The sequence below is a fragment of the Fusarium falciforme genome, chromosome 4, assembly GCF_026873545.1.
Source record: "Fusarium falciforme chromosome 4, complete sequence".
Classification (NCBI taxonomy): domain Eukaryota; kingdom Fungi; phylum Ascomycota; class Sordariomycetes; order Hypocreales; family Nectriaceae; genus Fusarium; species Fusarium falciforme.
This window is the reverse complement of record NC_070547.1, coordinates 2,591,304-2,611,100: the sequence shown is the minus strand read 5'-3', so window position 1 is coordinate 2,611,100 and position 19,797 is coordinate 2,591,304. Positions and strand designations below refer to the sequence as shown.

The following is a 19,797-nucleotide window of genomic DNA, read 5'->3' as shown; positions in this document are numbered from 1 at the left end:
CTACATGTGCAACATCAAATGGCCGAAACCTGTCACCAACTCCATCCTCCTCGAGATCAACGTCCAGCTCTTCTAGTTCCCTCATCGTCCATACTCCAAATGAGGGATGATGACGGGACCATACTTGGTCGGCGCTGTAAAGGCCCCGTCACCCTGCACCACGAAATCGACAGCCAGGCTGACCTTGGACAGGCCCTGCCCGTGCTGTGAGCCGTTCAGGCTTGGGTTGGGGCTAAAGGCTGCCTGGCTCTGCGCCGCCAGGGCGTCTTGGTCATAGGACACGACAGCGACATAGTTTCGGCGGCCCATGAGCTTCTTGAGCTCCCGCGCGGCACCGCTGGCATCAGTGTGGAAGATCTCCATCATGTCCTCCTTGGTGTCCGACACCTCATGCGTCGACTTCTTGCCATTCTGTGGCACATACAGCGTCTTCTGGTTGTGCAGCATCTTGAGGACATAGTTGCTCTGTGGTGCCGCCACGATTGGCGACGAGATGATTTGGTACATGGTCTTGTGGTCGCCAGGGTGAGTGGGATCATGGACCAGTCCCGCTCCTGAGGCGTTGACATCTATAATCATGTTAGTTTGGATGCTCAGTGTGTATCAAAGGATAGCCAACATACCTCCAGAAAGGAAGGTCATTCGGATTCCCTTCTGCTGTGCAATGCCCTGGAGCGTTCGGATAAAGTAGGTCCTCTCGAGATCCTTGGTGTCATGCGTCCACATATCCTTGAGCACCTCCTGGATATCAAGCTCGCCAAACTGGTTCAGAACGTTGCCCATGAGACCCGTCTTGCCAACTGCCTTCTTGACCTGCGAGAAGCCCTGGGCAACAACCTCTCTGCCACCAACCACGCCAGCCACTGAGCTTGTCACCTTGCCCAGAATGTTGTACGTTGTGTTGACCGCCTTCTTACCCACGGCCATGGTGTTGGCAAGACTCTCCACCGTATCCAGGCGAGGATACACAAGTGGTACAGAGACCATCCAGATACAGTGCTGTACACTAGGAGGTAGCGTGGCGACCTTGGGGAAGATGCCTTGATAGGTCGGGCCAGCCATGACCTGGGCCTGAGTACGCTCTGATCGACAATCAGGGCCAACAACCACCACGGCCGGTCCAAGGAACTTGACAAAGTGCCAACCCGTTCCGGTAACTGTGAAGATGTCGTGATCTGTACTAACGTTTCGCAGCATTTCAACCGTAGTATGGTGCTGGAAGAGTAGATACATTTCCGTTGCAATTCGGCCAATGTTCTTGAACATGGGCGACGACTGCATATAATCAGGGTAGGAACCATATCCGTCGAAACTATACTAGTCAGAAACAGTCTCTAAAGAAACAAGCAATGAACTTACATGTCATGATCGTCAATCTGCAGGATGTGGGGGATCTGCGCAAACGCTTCCCGCAGGTATGGCTGATCAAAGTGGCTGGTATAGTAGTGGAAGTAGGCATGAGAAACGTCTTCCTCGTGGCGGGCTGTCCATTGGACATTCTTCTTGTTCTCGCGGCCGCTCATGGCAAGCCATTGCTTAAGAAGAGGCACTTCTTTCCAAAGTCGATCACCGTAAATCTGGTCTCCCAGGCCCAGCTGGACGTGGAAGCCACCGCATTCGACGTTCTTCTGGAGGACATCCTTCCACATGAATCCGACTCCGCCAAGCTTGGCACGCTCGTTCTGCGATGTTCCGGAGGCGAAATCATTGCCAGAGTGTGCGATGAAACGCCAACTCGTTTCTTGACGTCCAGCGACAACAAACTCGTAGCGGGTGCAGCCCAGATGGGACGTGACAGCGTATGTCCATCGTTCGGTACCAGTTTCAGACATGGGGAGCTCAATATCATACTTATAAAACTTCCACCTCTGGTGCGTGAAAATGGGACGAGGCTGAAGCTGTCTGGGATTGGGTGATAGATCCATACTCAAGTGGAGGTGGATTGTCGGGGGCTGAGGAGCATCCGTCACGACAAGAATGCTTCCAAGCCACAGGCCCTTTTCAATATCCATGTTGACATATCGAAGGTACGGACCAAAGTAGACGCCATTGGTAGGCTGAATTCTATACATGTCAACGCCAGCGCTGGGTGGGGGTCCTGTGAATCCAGCAGCTGTGGGAGTAGCCGAAGCGGCCACGCTCATGATACTCTCGGCATAGCCTGGAGTGTGGGGTGGGAACATGGGCGAGGCCATATTCTGCTTGCCAAACATGCCAGGTGATCCCAGCGGGTTTCCATATGTGGAGGCCGTGGGAGACAGAGGGGCCTGCTCATGTGTCATGGGGTTTGGTCCCTTGGGGAATTCCCACTGCGTCGCTTGGGTTGCGAGATGGATGTAATAGTACTGGCCGGAGTTCTGGTCGAGATGTGCTATCCATCCCTCAGGCAAGGGAGGAGGCGAAGCCGGATTTTGAGCCTCAAAGGGCTGAGCAGCCGCGGTTGCTTGCTGCGAGCTTTGTCCATTCTGCTCGGGGTGAGGGTCATTGGCAAATGCTGGGTGGCCGGGGTGTTGGAGAGCGGGCGAGGCAAGGCCAGCAGCAGCAGTTGCGGTCGCCGCTGTCGCTGCGGCTGCTGCCACGGCCGCTGCCTTCTTGGGTGGTGTCGATGTGCTGGGAGTCGGCTGCTGGGCAGGAGTTGAGCCTGATGCGAGTGCAGGGTGTTGCTGCTGCTGCTGCTGCTGCTGTGGCTGTGGCTGTGGCTGTTGTGCCTGCGGCTGTTGCTGTTGTTGAGGGCGCTGTTTCTCACTTGGATAGGAAGAGCCAGAGCCAGTGTTCAAGCTCGAGTATGCAGGAGGCGGCGAGTTTGTGCTCATGCGTTCGAAGTCCTGCTCCAATACACTAACTTGTTCCTGACCATGGGGTTGCTGATGTTGCTGGGGTTGCTGGGGTTGCTGAGGCTGCTGCTGGGGTTGTGGTGGAGGCATGTATTGCTGCTGCTGTTGCGGCTGGGGAGGAGGACTGAACGACACTTTAGTCGGGGGAGGACTTGAAATGGCATTCATGCCCTGGTAAACAGTCGGAGGTCCGGATGGCGCCTGGTCCGGCGACTCTGTCGGCGTCCACGGCCGTTGAGGCGGAGGTTGATTTCCATATTGGGCAAGTCGCTGGGTGGCGGCAGCGCTGGGGGCGCCGAGGCTGTTGAGCGTCGCAGTGCCAGAAATACCGGCGGCTGCATACCGGGCCTCGATAGCATCGGCCGGTACATGACCGGGCTCCTCAACCGGGGTTTCGGGGGGAGGAGGGGAACCCCGGCTAGCCCGGGTGGTTGAGGTCGAGGCGGTTGAAGCAAACCGATTCACTCCTGAGCCATCCATCTTTGTTTGCTCAACGGCAGTCTTCGCCGGGGGCTGAGGGGCCTCAGCGGCACCGGGTGGTGGGTAGTATGTCTTTTGGTAGCTGGGATAGTTGGCGTTGGAGGAACCCGGACGGTGATGATCTGCTATGGGACGCTGAAAGAGATCCTGGTCGGCATCGGGACTTGTTGGAGAAGAAATGGGCTTCGGGACGGCACCTCTTCGCTCGGCAAGACCAGGCTTCTTTCCCTGGGGACTTGTCTCTAGACGAGGGCTGGTATCATTATAGGCTGAACCAAAGGGCTTTGCTGGAGTTGGTTTACGGATATCGTCGTCGTCCGGGAAGGGCAGGGGGGCAGCAGAGCTCGAGGCACCTGGAGGGAGAGGGAAGGAGTGCTTAGAGATGGGAGACGTGGACGAAGGAGGCGCCGGGTATCTGAAGGTGGAGGAGGAGGACCTGCTGTCCTTGGCGGGTTGGGGGCTCTGGGGTTTGAAGATACGCAGTGGCTCGATGGTCGGGCTGTCGCAGTCGTCGGGAGCAGGCTTGTTGAGGAACATCTCCTCGTCCGGGACACCGCGACTTCGCTCCATCTTGACCTAGATGAGCGCCGGGGCGGGCGACAGTATAATGTGAGGCGGTTTCTGGGTATGTGCCCAGGTAGGTATCGCGGGGTTGGTTGCTCGGTGAGGGCAGGGGACGACGAGACGCCGCACTAGGGCTGTATGAGGCGAGCGTTTCGCAAGATCGAGTATCTAAGAATAAAAGATGACGAGGCGCTAGGGATTGCCGTTGGACGAAACTCGCTCGAGTGAGGGCGAATCCTTCAAATCGCAGAGTCGCGATGAGTCTTGGTGGTTGGGCGGGGTTGCGTTGCGTGAGGCCTGAAGGTACGTAGTAGGTAGGTGCGACAGGTGCCAAGTGACGTGGGCGGTCCTCGGCAAGCTCCAGCGGGTCGCAGAAACGGTCGCGCCAGGAACAAGAGCTTTATGTATTGGTTTCAGAAGCGCTATGAGTCTGACAGATAGATGAAGCAAGCAGACAAAAGGAGCAATAAAGGAGACAAAAATTACGTGGACGAGGAGAAGGGGGACACGAGAGAGGAAGAGAGGGTCTGTCTGGTCAAGCGCCGTGCCCTGCTTTGGCCATTCAAATATGATAGACGGCCCCGGTAGGTACGGCGGGAGAGGCGGGGATGCTTGGGCGCGGGTGACGTTAGTAGCTGAGAGGGAGCTTGTCTGTAGCGTAGTGGTGTGGCAAAGATGGAGGCCCAATACTTGAAAGTTGATAAAGAACCAGTGAGTACGCGAGGGCAAGGATCAAGGCCAATATCTCGCTAACAACTTTCTCGATGGAATTAGGACAGTTGAATGATACTCTCGCTGCTCTTACAGCCCAGCATGTTCAACTGCATGACACGATACCAAGCGTTTAGCCGCCGGATATGTTAGCCAAGACGACACGAACTTGCGCAAAATTTATCAAAAAAAAAAAAAAAGTTCTCATCCAGGGGCACAGAGGAAACCAGCTTTGATCATGCACAGCAATACTTCGTCACCACGGCAAAAGAATCCATCTCGAAATGGGGACCCGACTTCTGTTTCAGCGGGCACCATGAGAAACAACGGCCGCTGATTGGCCCCGTCAAGCCATTTGCCAATCCTGTAAGCGCCCGGGAGCTTGATCTAGAGCGGGCCAGAGAACGGGGTCTCGGGGAGTGCCAGGGTTTGGGGGCCAGGCGATGGTGAGTGTGGATCACTTGGGGTAGACCCGTGCATCATGAGAGGCTTCTGACCCATCATGGGCACCAGCATAGCCTCGATGCAAGCGCTGAGCTCCTCGAGCCAAGAACAGGAGGGAGCCAGTACCAGCGCTCGCATTTACCCACCTGGCAGCTCAAGACAGCTGGCTTTCGAGCGCAGAGAGGAGTCACGGTGTCTTCGAGGCGGGAATGAGTCGATGCGTACATGTGTATCCGTACGGATTTGGGCGTAACGGTAACGGCTTTACATGCGTCCAATCATGACTTCAACAGGCCTGGTGAGCATGTGAAGCTCCCACAAGACAATAAGAGTGAAACAAGCAAAAACAGCCAACAGCTTTGATTGAAGACTGTTGGTTCCGTACATGTCAAGAGGGCATTCGGATAATTAGTTATGGCCGCATAATGGCCCTGACGTTCAGTTACAAGATTGTCCGGGGTGTGGACGTTTCCCCTGTCCGACCCTTGTAGAAAGCTTGGAGCATGCAAATGATAAAGAGCAGAAGACCCAAGAAGCTTTGATTTGCTGTTTCGTAGATCATTTCAGCTTTCATCCGTCCCTCCTCGAAATATTTAGTAGGTTATGGGAGCTCTGTTAGTGACGGAAGCTCACATAATAGACCTAACATGTATTATCTGACTTGCAACAATACGTAGGAAAATCTGGAAATTTTACTTTGAAGTGCAGAATCGTTCGGATCTCAACTAATCGGGATCCAATCCATCCCTTTCATTTCCTCGTAAAAACAATGCCCTTGTTCTCTTGGTCTCACAAAAGCAAGCAACCATGGATTCAAGTTCCAGCAGACTCGAGAAAAGTGGGTCGCGTAACCACTCAACGCGTCTCGGCCAGCCAGAACGCGCTTCTCCAACGTCACCATCCGCTGCTTCAGGGACAACTCCTGTGAACAACTTCCCCATATCAAAGCCAGCCACGACGGCCACGGAACTTGGTCTTCAACATGGCTCCCGCCACAAAGCCCGCAGCAAAGAAGCAGCAGTCTCTCACTTCCTTCTTCACTCCCAAGACCGTCAATGGCCTAGCTGCCGTCTTCCAGAAGGAGAGCGAGGCACGAGCCAAGGCTCAATCCCCTTCGAGCAAAGATGCCGGCTCGCCATCACGAAAACGACCGCTAGAAGACACGGAAAAGGAGAACGAACAACCCGAGAAGGCCCTCAAAAAGTCTCGAGCAGATGATGCAGATGATGCAGAATCAAGTACATTCTTCTCCGAAACAAAGGCCAATCAATCATCACCCTCCAGGCCACGCACGGAACGATATCGATACGACGATTCGAGTGTACGGGATACTCAGAAGACTCAAGAGAACGCCGAGGAAGACGAGGATGCGCAAGAGAAGCGACGGCAACATGAGCTACACAAAAAGTTTGTCAGGAAACTCGGGCACCCGGACGCCATGGCCTGGCGACGCCGTCTCCAGGATGACGCACCAGCCGGTGATGATGAAGATGCAGATGGCGAAGGAGACGAGGAAGAGGCTGCGGCGCCAAAAACAAAAACCAAGAAGAAGGGCTCCAAGACTGGGAAGCTGACTCCCATGGAGATACAGTTCCTCGACATCAAGAGGAAGCATTTGGACACAATCCTCATTGTCGAGGTTGGCTACAAGTTCCGGTTCTTTGGTGAAGACGCTCGCATCGCAGCCAAGGAGCTGAGCATAGTCTGCATACCTGGAAAGATGCGATATGACGAGCGTAAGCTATCCTAAACAACCCCTTGTGTTCATGGATACTAACAATTACAGACCCGTCAGAGGCACACCTGGATCGCTTTGCTTCAGCCAGCATCCCCGTCCATCGTCTTCCCGTCCACGCAAAGCGCCTAGTCGCTGCAGGCCACAAGGTCGGAGTCGTCCGTCAGATCGAGACTGCTGCCCTGAAGAAGGCTGGTGACAACCGTAATACGCCTTTCATCCGGAAACTCACCAACCTCTACACCAAAGGCACATATATCGATGAGAATGGTGAGCTCGATCAGGGTAGTGGCTCTGGTGCTCCTTCGGGCGGCTACCTACTCTGTATAACCGAGACCAAGGCCAAGGGATGGGGCACTGACGAGAAGGTTGATGTCGGCATTCTTGCTGTGCAGCCAGCCACAGGAGACATCATCTACGACAACTTTGAAGATGGTTTCATGCGGAGCGAAATTGAGACTCGACTCTTGCACATCTCCCCTTGCGAGTTTCTCATTGTGGGTGACTTGACCAAGGGCACGGATAAGCTCGTGCAGCACTTGTCGGGCAGCAGCACCAACGTCTTTGGTGACCGAAGTCGGGTTGAGCGCGTTCCCAGGGGTAAGACCATGGCCGCTGAAGCATACTCGCACGTCACCCAGTTCTACGCCGATAAGCTGAAGGAAAACACACAAGATGAGACTGCTGCCGCCCTTCTCGACAAAGTCCTGAAGCTGCCCGAACCCGTCACTATCTGCCTCTCAGCCATGATCAACCATCTTCAGGAGTATGGCCTGGAGCACATCTTTGACCTCACCAAGTACTTTCAGAGCTTCAGCACACGTTCTCACATGCTCATCAATGGCACCACCCTCGAAAGCCTCGAGGTGTATCGAAACTCAACGGACCACTCTGAAAAGGGCAGTCTATTCTGGGCACTGGACAAAACCATCACTCGCCCTGGTCACCGGCTTCTTCGAAAGTGGGTAGGCCGGCCCTTGCTTGATCAGCAACTTCTCGAAGGACGCCTCGCCGCCGTAGAAGAGCTTCTTGAGAAGCAATCTACTGCACCCGTTGCCCAGCTGGAAGCCCTCTTGGCCAATGCCAAAACGGACCTCGAGCGGAGCCTCATCCGTATCTACTACGGCAAATGCACCCGCCCTGAACTCGTCTCCGTCCTCCAGGCCCTCCAAAAGGTCGCAAGTCATTACTCGACTGTCAAGTCCCCTTCCGACGCCCCTTTTAGTTCTCCTCTCCTCAACGATGCTATTTGCGCTCTCCCCCAGATCCTGGACACTGTCATTTCCTACCTAGAGCAGATCAATCTCGGCGCTGCTCGAAAAGATGACAAGTATGGCTTCTTTCGCGATGAGTATCAGACTGAGGACATGCAAGACCACCAACTGGGCATTGCCCACGTCGAGCACGAGCTTGATAGCCACCGTGCTGTCGCTGCTGAGAAGATCAAGAAGAAGACGATCGAATACGTCACCGTCGCCGGCATCGAGTATCTCATTGAGGTCCCCAACACAGACATCAAGAATGTCCCGGCGTCATGGAGCAAGATCTCGGGCACCAAGAAGCTATCACGCTTCCATACCCCTGAGGTCCTCCGCCTCATCACCGAGCGCGACCAGCATCGCGAAGCCCTGGCCGCTGCCTGCGACAAGGCCTTCAAGGACCTCCTCGCTGCTATTTCGGCAGACTACCAGCCTCTCCGTGATGCCGTCTCGGCACTGGCAACCCTCGACTGTCTTCTCTCCCTCTCCAAGGTCGCCGCTCAGCCCGGCTACTCTCGCCCATCTTTCCTCCCCTCCTCCTCTGACCCTACCATCTCCATCACCAATGGGCGCCACGCCATCGCCGAGCACACACTTGAGGGTGGCTACATCCCTTTTTCCACCAAACTCGCACACCCATCACCTCTCGCCCATCTCATCACCGGACCCAACATGGGCGGCAAGTCCTCCTTTGTCCGAGCCCTTGCTCTCATTGTCCTCCTCGCACAGGTTGGCTCCTTTGTGCCTGCCGATGCCCTCTCCCTCACCCTCTGTGATGCCATCCACACCCGTACAGGTGCCCGCGATAATCTCTTCGCCGGCGAGTCCACCTTCATGGTCGAGGTCTCCGAGACGGCCCGCATTCTCCGCTCCGCCGGTCCCCGGAGCCTGGTCATCCTCGACGAGCTGGGTCGTGGTACTAGCACACACGACGGTGCTGCCATCGCCCAAGCCGTTCTCCAACATGTCGTCACTGAAACGCGCTGCTTGACACTATTTATTACCCACTATCAGAATCTAGCACGGGTCGCAGAGGGCCTCGATGGTGTCAAAAACGTCCACATGAAGTTCAAAGCTGAGAAGGGAGCCGATGGTGAGGAGGAGGTCACCTTCTTATATGAGGTTGGTGAGGGTGTCGCCCACCGCTCCTATGGCTTGAACGTCGCAAGACTTGCTCGCATCCCGAAAAAGGTTATTGAGGTTGCTTCCCTCAAGTCGAGTCAAATGGAACAAGAAATGAGAATGCGACGCCTAAAGGGTATCTGCCGCACCCTGTCCGATGTGATGGATAATGGACCAGACCAGCTCGATCATCTTGTATCGAGCATTGAACAATTGTAATGTAATCAAAGTAATCAATCAATAATACTCTTGGAGCCTTGGAATCATCCTTCATTCGGTATTGAAATGCACCCCAATATGTCTAACTAACTTACGCAGTTGCTCCCTCCCATGATATTCCACATGCTTGCGCCTCGTTTCCTCCCCATAACTCCAATGTAAAATAATCCTCCAGTCCTCCCAAACTCCAAAGTACCCATAGTTGTTTGCCTTGCCCATCGTACTGCTGTTTAACCCATGTCCTGCTAAGATATCTCATGGCGCCCCAAAACCTTGTGAGTGTAACGCCTTTTCGCCTCGTCCCGAAGTCAAAGGAAAGTCCCATTGTTCTTTGTCCGCGTATAGTATCTTCCAGGCTGGCAAACGCGAGAGGTATGCCTGTCAAGATCGTAATTGTGTAAAAATTGGGTGCATTGAGGCCGTCAAATGCATGCACATCGCAGTGTAAGAGTTCTAGTTGCGTGCCAAGATTAACCACTAAGCCGTTGGGAAAAGAGCAGATAACTCACCTCCTCAATGACAAGTGAGGCAGTCAAGTTGTCCAGTGCCAAGTTGCACCACACGGGGAGGTTATGCTTCGAAGAAACCTCTGCTCCGTGCCTTGCTGGTTAGTCGGTTATATGCTAGTGCTTTCATGGCTCTCCCTGGTCGATCATGTCCGACTTGGTCTGATCAAGGCCTGAAAGACTAGATTTGCGGCTCCTCTGAAGCCAAACCATCTGGAAAATTCAGCTCATGATTGGAAGGGTGCAAATGCCAGCCTCCATCAAGACCTGGGGTCTTCACGTCGCATAGGTCATTTCCGTCCATTACTTCGCAAAGATGTGTGGCTGGTTTGACGTCGCGAGCAGACTGTGAGCGCTCTCGAGGCCAGTTGATTGGGGAGAACGATAGCGTGGAGAACGATGTACTTGGAGATCCCTGATTGTATGAGTTCAAGAACAAACGATCTTGAGAAAAAAGGGGGTTGACGCCAGAAATGCTGGTAAAGGGACTGTCGTTAGTCCCTTGAGTTGAGTCTCCGGCCATAGATCCAGCGTAATCCTCTTGTTTCATATGGAACATGTTGTTTGACGAGAAACGAAAATGGTCCTGGTTAATCCCGTGGAACTGGTTGTGAGCAGGAACGGTGAAAGGAAGTCTTGGCGAGGCATTGTAGATGGTTGCATCTTTCATCGCATACGTAGCTTCAATGTGGCCGAAGGAGCCTGAGAAAAGTTAGTTTGGATTCAAGAACGGCGACTTCCAAAACAAGAATGGAAGCTGGCCAAATAAAAGCATACCCGGTGGGAACGACTCTGGCCGAAGCGAACTGGTTCCATCCCTGGAGGTAAAGTGCCGTGGGAGGTCTCTCGCGAGAGGAGTCGGAGAGACAAGGTTGGAGGGAGTCGTGCTCATTGAGCGCATTCCATGTCGATCACGTAGATCAAACCTACTGAAATATTAAAATGCATTTTTGGAAGATAAAATGCAGACTTACCTTCTATCATTGAGAGTAGAGGAAAGGGGCTGGCCACCAAACGGCCCTGTCTCGACAGTCAGAATCTCGCAAGAATTGCTATGTTCAAGACGTACCTAAGTGTCCATCGTCATCACGAAAAACATCGTGACCATGTCGAAAGTGGAATGGCGAAGTGGCTGTGCCAGAATCGTCCTGGCCTTCAATCGTTGGCTTGACTTCAGCCCTCTTTCCCGTGTTAGATTTCAGACCGCGGGCAGTGTTTCGCCGCTGTTTAGGGACGTTGGCCGAAACCTCAGTAAGAGGCATGGCCTTCTTGCGCCTTGGCTTTGGAACTTTGCGTGGTGGAGTCTGAGAAGGTCAGTACGAATACAAAAATCTGAAGGGCACGGGCGTACCGATTCCTCTTGACCCGGGATAGGGGATGAGCTGTCGTCGTAAACATCCTTCACCCTTTCTACCTTGAAGTCAGGCGTCATGATGACTTGATTTGGCACGATGCCCTCAGAAGCCCTTTTCATCTTGTCGATGACAGATTTGGGCTTACGCTGGTTGCGAGTGCGTCTCATCTCGTCATTGGCAAGATCCATCTTGCCCATTCCTGGCCACACCTGACCCTTCAAGGATAGGGAATCAGTCACGGTAGCAAACTCTTCTTGGCCTTCAGCGTCCTGGTCGTGGTCGAAGAAACCGGGGAATAGCGGGAAATCGGCCGTCAGGGCTTCTTGCTCGATTTTGACCTCGGGGCCCATAGTGGTCTCTTGCTTCAGCTTTCGCTTAGTTTGCTAGCTGGTATCAGTATCAAGTGCCATGGCGAAGAACGGGTAACCACCTTTGCCGTAGGTGTAGGTACGGGTACATTTGCTCGGTTCCGTTTGTTGCGTGCGTCCTCCTTCGCTTGCTTTGCCTTCATTCTCTGAACCAGAAGTGCCTCGATGCCATTCTGGGAGTACTACTCCTCGTAACGTCGAAGGACAACAGAAACAGCAATGTCTTGATGAGCTTTGAGCTTCGTTTGTGTCTCATGGTGGAGATGGCCTTTGGACGCGATGTGCGTGAGCAAGTGGGACACGTCAGAGAATCGAGGAACATCCGGGCAGACGCTGCAGAGGAGTGGGATTTGACGATTGGCAGAGTTGGTTGCACTATTGCCTGTCGGCATCGCGGGAGTCATGTCCTGGAATAACGCATGATCAGTAATGGCCTTTCCCGTCGATCGAAGGCACGATTGTCTGGATGTGACAGAGGTCAAGTGAGGTGTCAAGATCATACAAAATTCGGATGCGAGGCGTCCTTCTTCGCCCAGAGTGAAAACAGGAAAGGGCTGGTACCTGGGGAAACGAGTGTGCTGGGTAGAGGCCGAGACGTAGAATAGCAAAAAGAGCAAGTCTTGTGCAAGTGGAGATGAAGAATTGGGATGAAACTTGAGAAGGGACCAGAGTTGATAAAGATGGGAGGTCAATGGGAGCTTTTGGAGGATGTGCTTACCGCGGTAGCCTTCTTTGTGGGCTTCCTTCCTCGAGCCATGATTGCGTCCGTTTGTGTGAGACCTCGCTATGTTGGTAGCTGGTTTGAGGATGCAAGACCAACTGCTTGGCGATGCTCATGGGAGGAGACAAAGGGGGAGAGATGCCGAGCAAGTATCAGGGAGAATTTGTCGAGGGAAGAAGGCAGCTCCTTGGAGACCAGGTACGAAGGAAGTCACGAGGCTACTGCAAGATTATTGTTCTTTCCGAATATCTTCGGCTTCTGCGGGCGTCCAAGTACAGTCGAAGCTTGGCAGTTGCGTTGGCTTACACGAGAACCCGGGAGTTTCGGTGTTGTCAAGATTCTCGAGAGCCAGGCTTGATCAGGGCAAACAAAGTGACCCCGTGCTCATGACCAGGAGTGATCATACAAGGGAATTATCGGCCTCGAAAACGGTTGCAATCTTCGATTAAACGTCCAGTTGCTTGTTGGTCTTGTCTGCACCTTGTTTTGACTAGGCTCGTCGACTGTCACGAGCATTCGAAGCCGTCAATGTTTGGGCACTCACCACGCCAGCAAGTCTTCAAGGCCAGGGTTCCGAGAAATCTGGCGATCGAAAATACGTATTGCGAACCTAGACTGAGAACGAATTCACGCTGTGAACTTGATCAGTTTGCTTCGATGATGGTGGTTGGGTGTTAGGATGAAGTGTCCAGTCCAGCTCCCTTACACCGTGTGAACAAGGTGTTAGGGGAGCGACCTTGACGGCATCCCGTGCAGGCGTGACAAGGTGTGCTGCTGAAAGGCACCATCGAGGAATCACTCACTCTTGGTGGGAACCGTCTACCGGGGACATGGACTCGATAGGTGGTCGGGATCATAGACTCCTCGTTGTCGGAAAGCGTGCTAGCGACAGCGGCGATATCGGCTAGTTGAGGCTGTATCGAAGGACGACAGCTTCCCCACGGGGTGAACAGAGCCAGGAAGGCACTTGGGAACAGGGCTGTGCGGCCCTGCTGATGACGATGCTGTCAATGGCAGGTGAACAGTCCGCGATGGGGAAAGATGGAAGGAGGAGGACCAGAAGTCTGGAAGAAATGGAGCGGATGTGGGAGAGAAGAAGGAGGGGTCGCCAGATTTTGAGTCGAGGAGGAAGGAGCGCGTCCATGAGCGAGTGTGCTCCGGCAAGTGCCCGACGGCACCCTAAGCCTTAGGATGGAAGCCTCTGCCACTCATCCCGTGGCGACGCAAGAGACGAGGGGCTGGCTCTGGGGAAAATAGAGGTGCGATGAAAGAAAGCGTGCAATGTAATTGAAATCTCTCTCGTGTCTTATAGTTGAATGTCCTCGACCTTGTTGGGGATGATGAGATGATGAGATGATGAGATTGATCGCTCGTTCGACCCAGAGATATTGATGGCGTTGACACCCAGCCTCAACACTTTCCGTGCTCTATGAATGTCAGGCCTTTGAGAATAGTTGTTTTAGCCCCCTTGGCGGTTGGACACAGAAGAAATTAAACAGAACAAGCTCGAGTATGTGGCAACCGGGCGACAGCTTGCCGTGGAAGACGAAATGCAAAGGGTGCATGTCGAGACTTGGGAGAGACAAGGACTTCGCGAGAAGAGGGGGGAGAGACTTCACGAGTGACCTTGAGACACAATAGGTTTGGTTGCTGTAATTAGGAACTATCTTGGTTCAATGATGCAACTTGCTCTTTCAAGAGGCCAAAGGGTCAACCAATCCTTGACTTGCGCGAGGAGAAATACCAGTTTGGCAAGAATCCACGGATCCATGGATGTCTGCAGGAGATTACAGGACGAACACCACGGGGTAAAGGCGATGTCCCTGAAAAACCAACAGTTTCTTCTTCTCTCAGCCATACGTCCATGCTATCACGGGAAGTGTCTTTAGCAGGCAACTAGATGGCAAGAGGATACCCGGTAGTGTCGGGTTTGTGCCGGGAAGATGTGTCGCAGCTCAGATTTGACCAGGTTCAAGGGTGACAGTCGATCAACCAAAGATTCTTTGCGTAGTCGTCTTCGGCATGCAGTACACGGGGTCCACGGCCTCGAGGCCTGGATAGCCTAGAAGACTCAACCCGCACAGGCCGAACTGGGTATGCCACACGTCGACCATGTCGCCAGGTCGGTCGGAAATACCGCCAATCTGGGTATCTTGACATTTCAGGATGAAGGCGATGAGGGCATCACGGTCGATCCAGTGAGTTCGATCGATCATCGCGAGACTGCTCAACACCCACCAGCTGTAGCAGACGTCTTCTTGCTTCTCTGGTCGGCCGTTAAGACCGCCACAAGGGACTTGTCTCTCACTCAACCATCGACCGAGCTTTTCCTTGTCGACAAGATCGAGGCGACCCGCAATCGCAAGTGCGGCTACGCAAGTGAAGATCTGGCCTGAATGCGACTCCGCACCGGGTCCCGTTCCATAACCACCATCGAAGTTGGCACAAGCGATGATGTGAGTGACAGCCCTCTCGACATCGACCATGGACATGAGTCCGAGGAGAGATAGGGCGTTAAAGGCACCGTACAGGAACCGCGTGTCTTCCTCGCCCCATTCGTCGCCAGCAAACGTTCCAGTCTCTCGGTTCTGCAGTCCTGCGATGTCTGTTCCTAGTCAGTGGGTGCATGGAAGCACTGCGGGCCTTTAATGGCACCTACACTTGCCGACTTGGCTCTTTCCTTTGCCTTTGGCTTCTAGCTGGTCGAAGGCATCTGTCATGGCGAGAATCTGCACAGCACTTACTGTGGAGAGCATGTGGGCATCATGACCGGGCGCAGCGCCGAATCCGCCGTTTTCATGCTGACAAGATAGAACAAAGTCAATGACCTCTTGACGTGGAAGGGCGTCGGGGCGGCCAAGCAAGTAGAGAGCATTCAACCCCCAATAGAGACCGTTGAGTCGCAAGTGCTCGGTCAGCCAGTAATCCAGCTCATCCTTCCTGGTGTCCAGGCTTTGGATGTATTTCACATGGGCGTCAACGGCGAGCTTGGGGCCGTCGTATTCCGGTGCAACCTGAGCCATGTTGATGAAGGATGAGAGAGCTTGATGAGAGATGTTGGGGTTGAGATTCGAAGAGAATTTTGTATGGCGGATCATTACGTAATCGCGTTGCCTGGCCAGAAACTGGACGCACTTGAAGTTGCTGACACTCACCACGAGCTTTGTTCAATAACTGATTTTATGTGGCATCAAGTTCGCTTTATTCGGTTTCATATATGGATCGGATATGTTATTTAGCGTATTTGGTAGTTTAAAACGAACTTGCATCCGTAGAGTTGGGTTTGCAATTTTGTGAGCTTGGACTGTCGAGTTGGATGCAAATGATAAGGTTTGTGGTGATCGTCATGGTGATTCTCAATTAATGTGAAGAGAGCAAAAAGGCACAGAAGAAACAAGGCAAGCTACCAGTCTTATGGTGTTTTTTTCTTTAACCAAAGAAACAAATCAATCTTACCAAGTTCGTTCAGGTGATGGACCTGAAGTAGTTAACTCAATGCACTGAAGCTTGAAGCTCCAGTTGTGAACTCCACATAGAGCTCTCCTCAATATTAGACCTCGAGGTGGGTTGGCAGCTCTTCCACACCTTCAACCACATCCACCCTAGAGGCTCAACGATACCCAAGCAGCGCTACAACCCCAGCAAAGCGAAGATGCACCTGGAGACATTCACCACCAATGATGGCTGCAAGATAGCTTACCAATCCTCCCTGCCGTTGAGTGCTACTGCGGGGAATGCCTCATCTCGTCATTGTGTGGTGCTGATGCATGGCTTCAGCGGCTCCAGCGACTACTTCAACCGCAACATTGGTCCTCTAAGCGAGTCTCTCTGGGTCGTTGCCCCTGACATGCGCGGCCACGGCAGATCAGACCGAACTCGTGGTGGTTACCACGTTGCCCGCCTGGCAGCCGACCTCGCCGGCCTCGTCGCTCACTTGCGCAAGGCGGTACCGGATACCCGTATCGTGCCAGTTGGCTGCTCCATCGGTGCTGCAGTTCTCTGGACGTACATTGAACTATTTGGGTGCACCGAGTTTGCTGGCTTTGTCTTTGTCGACCAGGCACCATTGCAAGACCGGTCAACGTTTGACGACTGGGACAAGTCTAAGGCACATACGGGATGCTACGATGAAGCAACAATGCTCGCGGCCCAGAAAAGCTGGATCCAGGAATCCAAGTCAGCACACATTGATCTCGTGAAAGGATGTTTGGGGTACCGGCATGCACCGCAGCAGGAGGATGATGTTTCGGCCGAGCAAGCAGCGAGCGATGAAGCCTTCTTCACGGAGATTAGTGCTCTGTGCGATCAAACGTGGCTCGCGCGACTACTAGCAGATCACACCCGATATGATCACCGCGAAGCTATAGAGACGATCACAGTTCCAACGTTGGTGATGGCTGGGCGACGATCCGGATGCTTCCCGCTCGAGGGGATGCTAGAGACTGCCAAGCGGGTAGAGAAGACGAGGCCAGGACTAGCCAAGTCGAGCGTGTTTGAATCCGGCCACTGGCTCTTTTACGAGGAACCTGATAGGTTCAACAAGGAGATTGATGACTTTGTCAGATCGTGCTAGGCCACCGGCTGGGTTGTGTTCGGGGATCGTCAACGTCGGATACTACAACGGGTGCTCCCTTGACCGGGAGTATACCTCAAACAACCTTCTCTCTCCCAGCCAGCAACAGTGTTCATTGTATTCGCCGAAAGTGTGAAACGTGACGGAGCTGGAATGCTTTGCGTACCTTGATCAAGGTGGAACTTGAGACTTTCTCTTTGGCGATGTAGGCATTTGAGTTTGCTCAACCACGACAGCAGTGTGCGAGGACAGAGCAAAGAGCAAACAAACGAAACAGCATTCTCTATCAGCATCCGTAACCGCTAGTTACTCGAGTGGTAGTCGTGGTAGTCGACTTGTGGGCCAGCAGCCTCATCTCCATGCAGATGAGATCTATTTCGGTCCACCACTTACAGACCAGCAGTGAAACATGGCCAAGGTTGGTCAAGGAATGAGATGACTAGCAATAGACGAGACGAAATCCAATGCACCACGTTTCATGTAGGTTCCTCCATTGGCAGGGAAACCCTTACTCAGGCAGGCTGTCAAGCTTGGCTGTGTGATCCAAATTCGGATCCATCCGGGGTGCATCGAGTAGAGTAACGACGACGACTACGACGACGGTCGAGCTTCCTAAATTATGCGAGATAAACACGCGACAGCAACCAGGACGCGCAATGAGGAAAGAGGCTCAGCACGAGATTCCTTGCTTAGGCGTAATTATACACGTACGCGGTCTGGGACCGGGAAATGATCCTACGAAGAAGAGGGCTTGCAAGCTCACGGCGGCCCACAGCTGACGTCTGCTTGATACAGAATCCTCCCCAACTTCCTCCTATCGGCGGCGTTGAAGCCATCCGACTTTTACGGATACCTATGAACTGTACTATGTACCATGCTGCATCTGTATAAACAGACAACCTGACGTAGCTGAGCATAGGCGGCGCAGGGTGGCACTTCTGCGGGCGGCTAGACGGCATGCCGAAGACGGGGAGCGATGGGAGGTCAAAGAGGATCAAGCGCCGCCACCGAGAAGCCCGAGTTGTTGCGCCTCCTCCAAGGAAAGGAAGCACAATAGGCGCCGCCCTCGAGAATAGACTCCATCGAGAGGCAGGGGGCTCCGTTCTCACAAATTGCCTTTTAGGCACTGGGCGGGAGGGACCACGGCAGTCAAAGAGAGCTCTGACCATGTTCCATTTCCCAAGAGCTCATTCAGAAGCCCGTTCAGCAATCCACTAGCAGCGCCACTTCTGCCACTCATTCAGGCACTGGGCCGTGACCCCGGGATGCTGGTATGTGGGTGTAAGAATAAGCAGAGGGGCAGTCGTCGACGGGGCTGGGGTTACGTCGAGAGAAGGGAGAAGACGGGAGAAGGTGATATGACTGAATGCTAATGTTGAGAAACACTTTGATTTATAGACATTATGAACACATTATAAACATCGTGGGCTAGTTATTCAGAGAGTAAAGTGAATTAGTGGCTGCCCAGGTATTCTTTCACCCCCTTGGCGGGAACCAGTCGCTGGGCTACGATGCCAGGGGAATGCCAGGAGAGGCAGTTGATTAGGCTTAGCACCAGGCTGTTGGCAGGGGGGTGAGTAGATCGTTAGGTTCCTCTGAGACACGCGAGTGTGGGAAATCAACACATGCAATGCCGGTCATGAAGACAACGGTACAGTACGATGAGATGGCGATCGCAGTGAGAAACAGGACTGCATGTTACACAGCATCTCAACAGTGATCAGATACCACAGGCATCTCGTGTGATACAATATAAAGTTGGCCTCCTATTTGAGGATGCAACCTCTGGAGGTCGACTGAACCCTTCACCCACCTAGGCGGGAAAGCCAGGATCTAGACTCACGGGCCTGGTACCTGGTCCATGAGGCAAGCGGCACACGAGACACTGGGCGGCTCTCTGACTGACTGACAGGACTCTTGCGATGAGTGGCAGCTCGTGGCTTCTGTGCCATCCAGAGATCCATCTGAACCCCTGGGTGGACGCCCAATTCCCACATTTTCGGTGCAACAACCCAGGAGGGAGGGCCTCAGAGCTTGCTGCTTCTCGTGTTATTTGTTATTCTGCTAGTTTCTCAAGCTACTGCGCATGTATCGTCTTTTTTGCCGGGGGCGGGCAGTTCCAGGTTGCCGAGTTGTGCTTGGTCGAGTCGGGTGTTTTTCTGATGGTCACTGGTTTTTAGTGTGCGACAGGCCGTTTCAAAAGCTGCCAGCTCACACCCACCAACACCAGCACCATTCACACCGCAACCAAGCAATAGAGGCCGCAACGCTCAGTCGGTCCAGACAGCCCGAGCCGGATGGGGGGGGCTAATAACGGCGTCGTTGTTGCGAGTGATGAATATTGATAGAGGTGTGATACGTACGATACGACTCTGGATTGCTGCTCCGTCCTCGGTGCCCGTTAATGCCCCGGCCGACTCCCCTTCTCAAGTGCCTGGCCTGCCTCTAGCCTTACTGCAGAGTCAGAATCAACCCCTTGGCAAGGTCTCCATCTCCATCCATCCTTTCCTCCTTGTACCTTGTTCCTGGTCTCTTTTCCGTGCAACGTCCCACATCCATTCATCCCACATCCGGTCCCTTGCTTCTTTTGGCCCCCCTCCAAGCCCTTGCTTGCTTCCTTGCTTGGCCTTTGTCACGCCTGCTTCCATGCTGACAATGCCCTGTTGATACCTGACATTGGCTTGATACACGCTCGTACTCCGTACTCTGTGCCGTATTGCCTCTTTTATTTTTCTCCTCTACTACCAGGGAGCGGTCAGCAGCACGGACTGTTACCCAGCTGATTGGGACGCTCTCGCTCTCGGGGCCACCGACAGTTTGTGAGCAAGCCAGCCTGCGTGCGTAGGTGCGCTTCGCCTTGAGGCTGGGGCTCGGGCATTTTGACATTGGCATTGGCATTGGTATTG

The 19,797-nt window shown here is 53.6% G+C and overlaps 5 protein-coding genes across 5 annotated transcripts; 2 read left to right on the top strand and 3 right to left on the bottom strand.

The window, feature by feature from the left end:
* Positions 1-81: 81 nt before the first annotated feature.
* Positions 82-3,884, bottom strand: NCS54_00555200 (WW domain-containing protein; the record flags this gene model as incomplete). The annotated part of the gene is made up of 3 exons (XM_053151052.1): positions 82-569; positions 624-1,312; positions 1,360-3,884. 3 exons carry the CDS (start codon positions 3,882-3,884, stop codon positions 82-84), a joined length of 3,702 nt encoding a protein of 1,233 aa, XP_053007027.1.
* Positions 3,885-6,015: 2,131 nt separating this feature from the next.
* NCS54_00555100 (DNA mismatch repair protein) lies at positions 6,016-9,368 on the top strand (the record flags this gene model as incomplete). Its single annotated transcript, XM_053151051.1, has 2 exons — positions 6,016-6,769; positions 6,820-9,368. The coding sequence occupies 2 exons, from the start codon at positions 6,016-6,018 to the stop codon at positions 9,366-9,368; spliced, it is 3,303 nt and encodes a 1,100-aa protein (XP_053007026.1).
* Positions 9,369-10,055: 687 nt separating this feature from the next.
* On the bottom strand, positions 10,056-12,354 carry NCS54_00555000 (Hypothetical protein; the record flags this gene model as incomplete). The annotated part of the gene is made up of 6 exons (XM_053151050.1): positions 10,056-10,576; positions 10,652-10,800; positions 10,849-10,894; positions 10,944-11,178; positions 11,226-11,612; positions 12,316-12,354. The coding sequence occupies 6 exons, from the start codon at positions 12,352-12,354 to the stop codon at positions 10,056-10,058; spliced, it is 1,377 nt and encodes a 458-aa protein (XP_053007025.1).
* A 1,952-nt stretch (positions 12,355-14,306) lies between these two features.
* Positions 14,307-15,350, bottom strand: NCS54_00554900 (Geranylgeranyl transferase type-2 subunit beta; the record flags this gene model as incomplete). Its single annotated transcript, XM_053151049.1, has 2 exons — positions 14,978-15,350; positions 14,307-14,923 (listed from the first exon to the last, which is right to left on the bottom strand). The coding sequence occupies exons 1-2, from the start codon at positions 15,339-15,341 to the stop codon at positions 14,307-14,309; spliced, it is 981 nt and encodes a 326-aa protein (XP_053007024.1). The 5' UTR covers positions 15,342-15,350.
* Positions 15,351-15,970: 620 nt separating this feature from the next.
* On the top strand, positions 15,971-16,891 carry NCS54_00554800 (AB hydrolase-1 domain-containing protein; the record flags this gene model as incomplete). The annotated part of the gene is made up of 1 exon (XM_053151048.1): positions 15,971-16,891. The coding sequence occupies one exon, from the start codon at positions 15,971-15,973 to the stop codon at positions 16,889-16,891; it is 921 nt and encodes a 306-aa protein (XP_053007023.1).
* Positions 16,892-19,797: the final 2,906 nt, after the last annotated feature.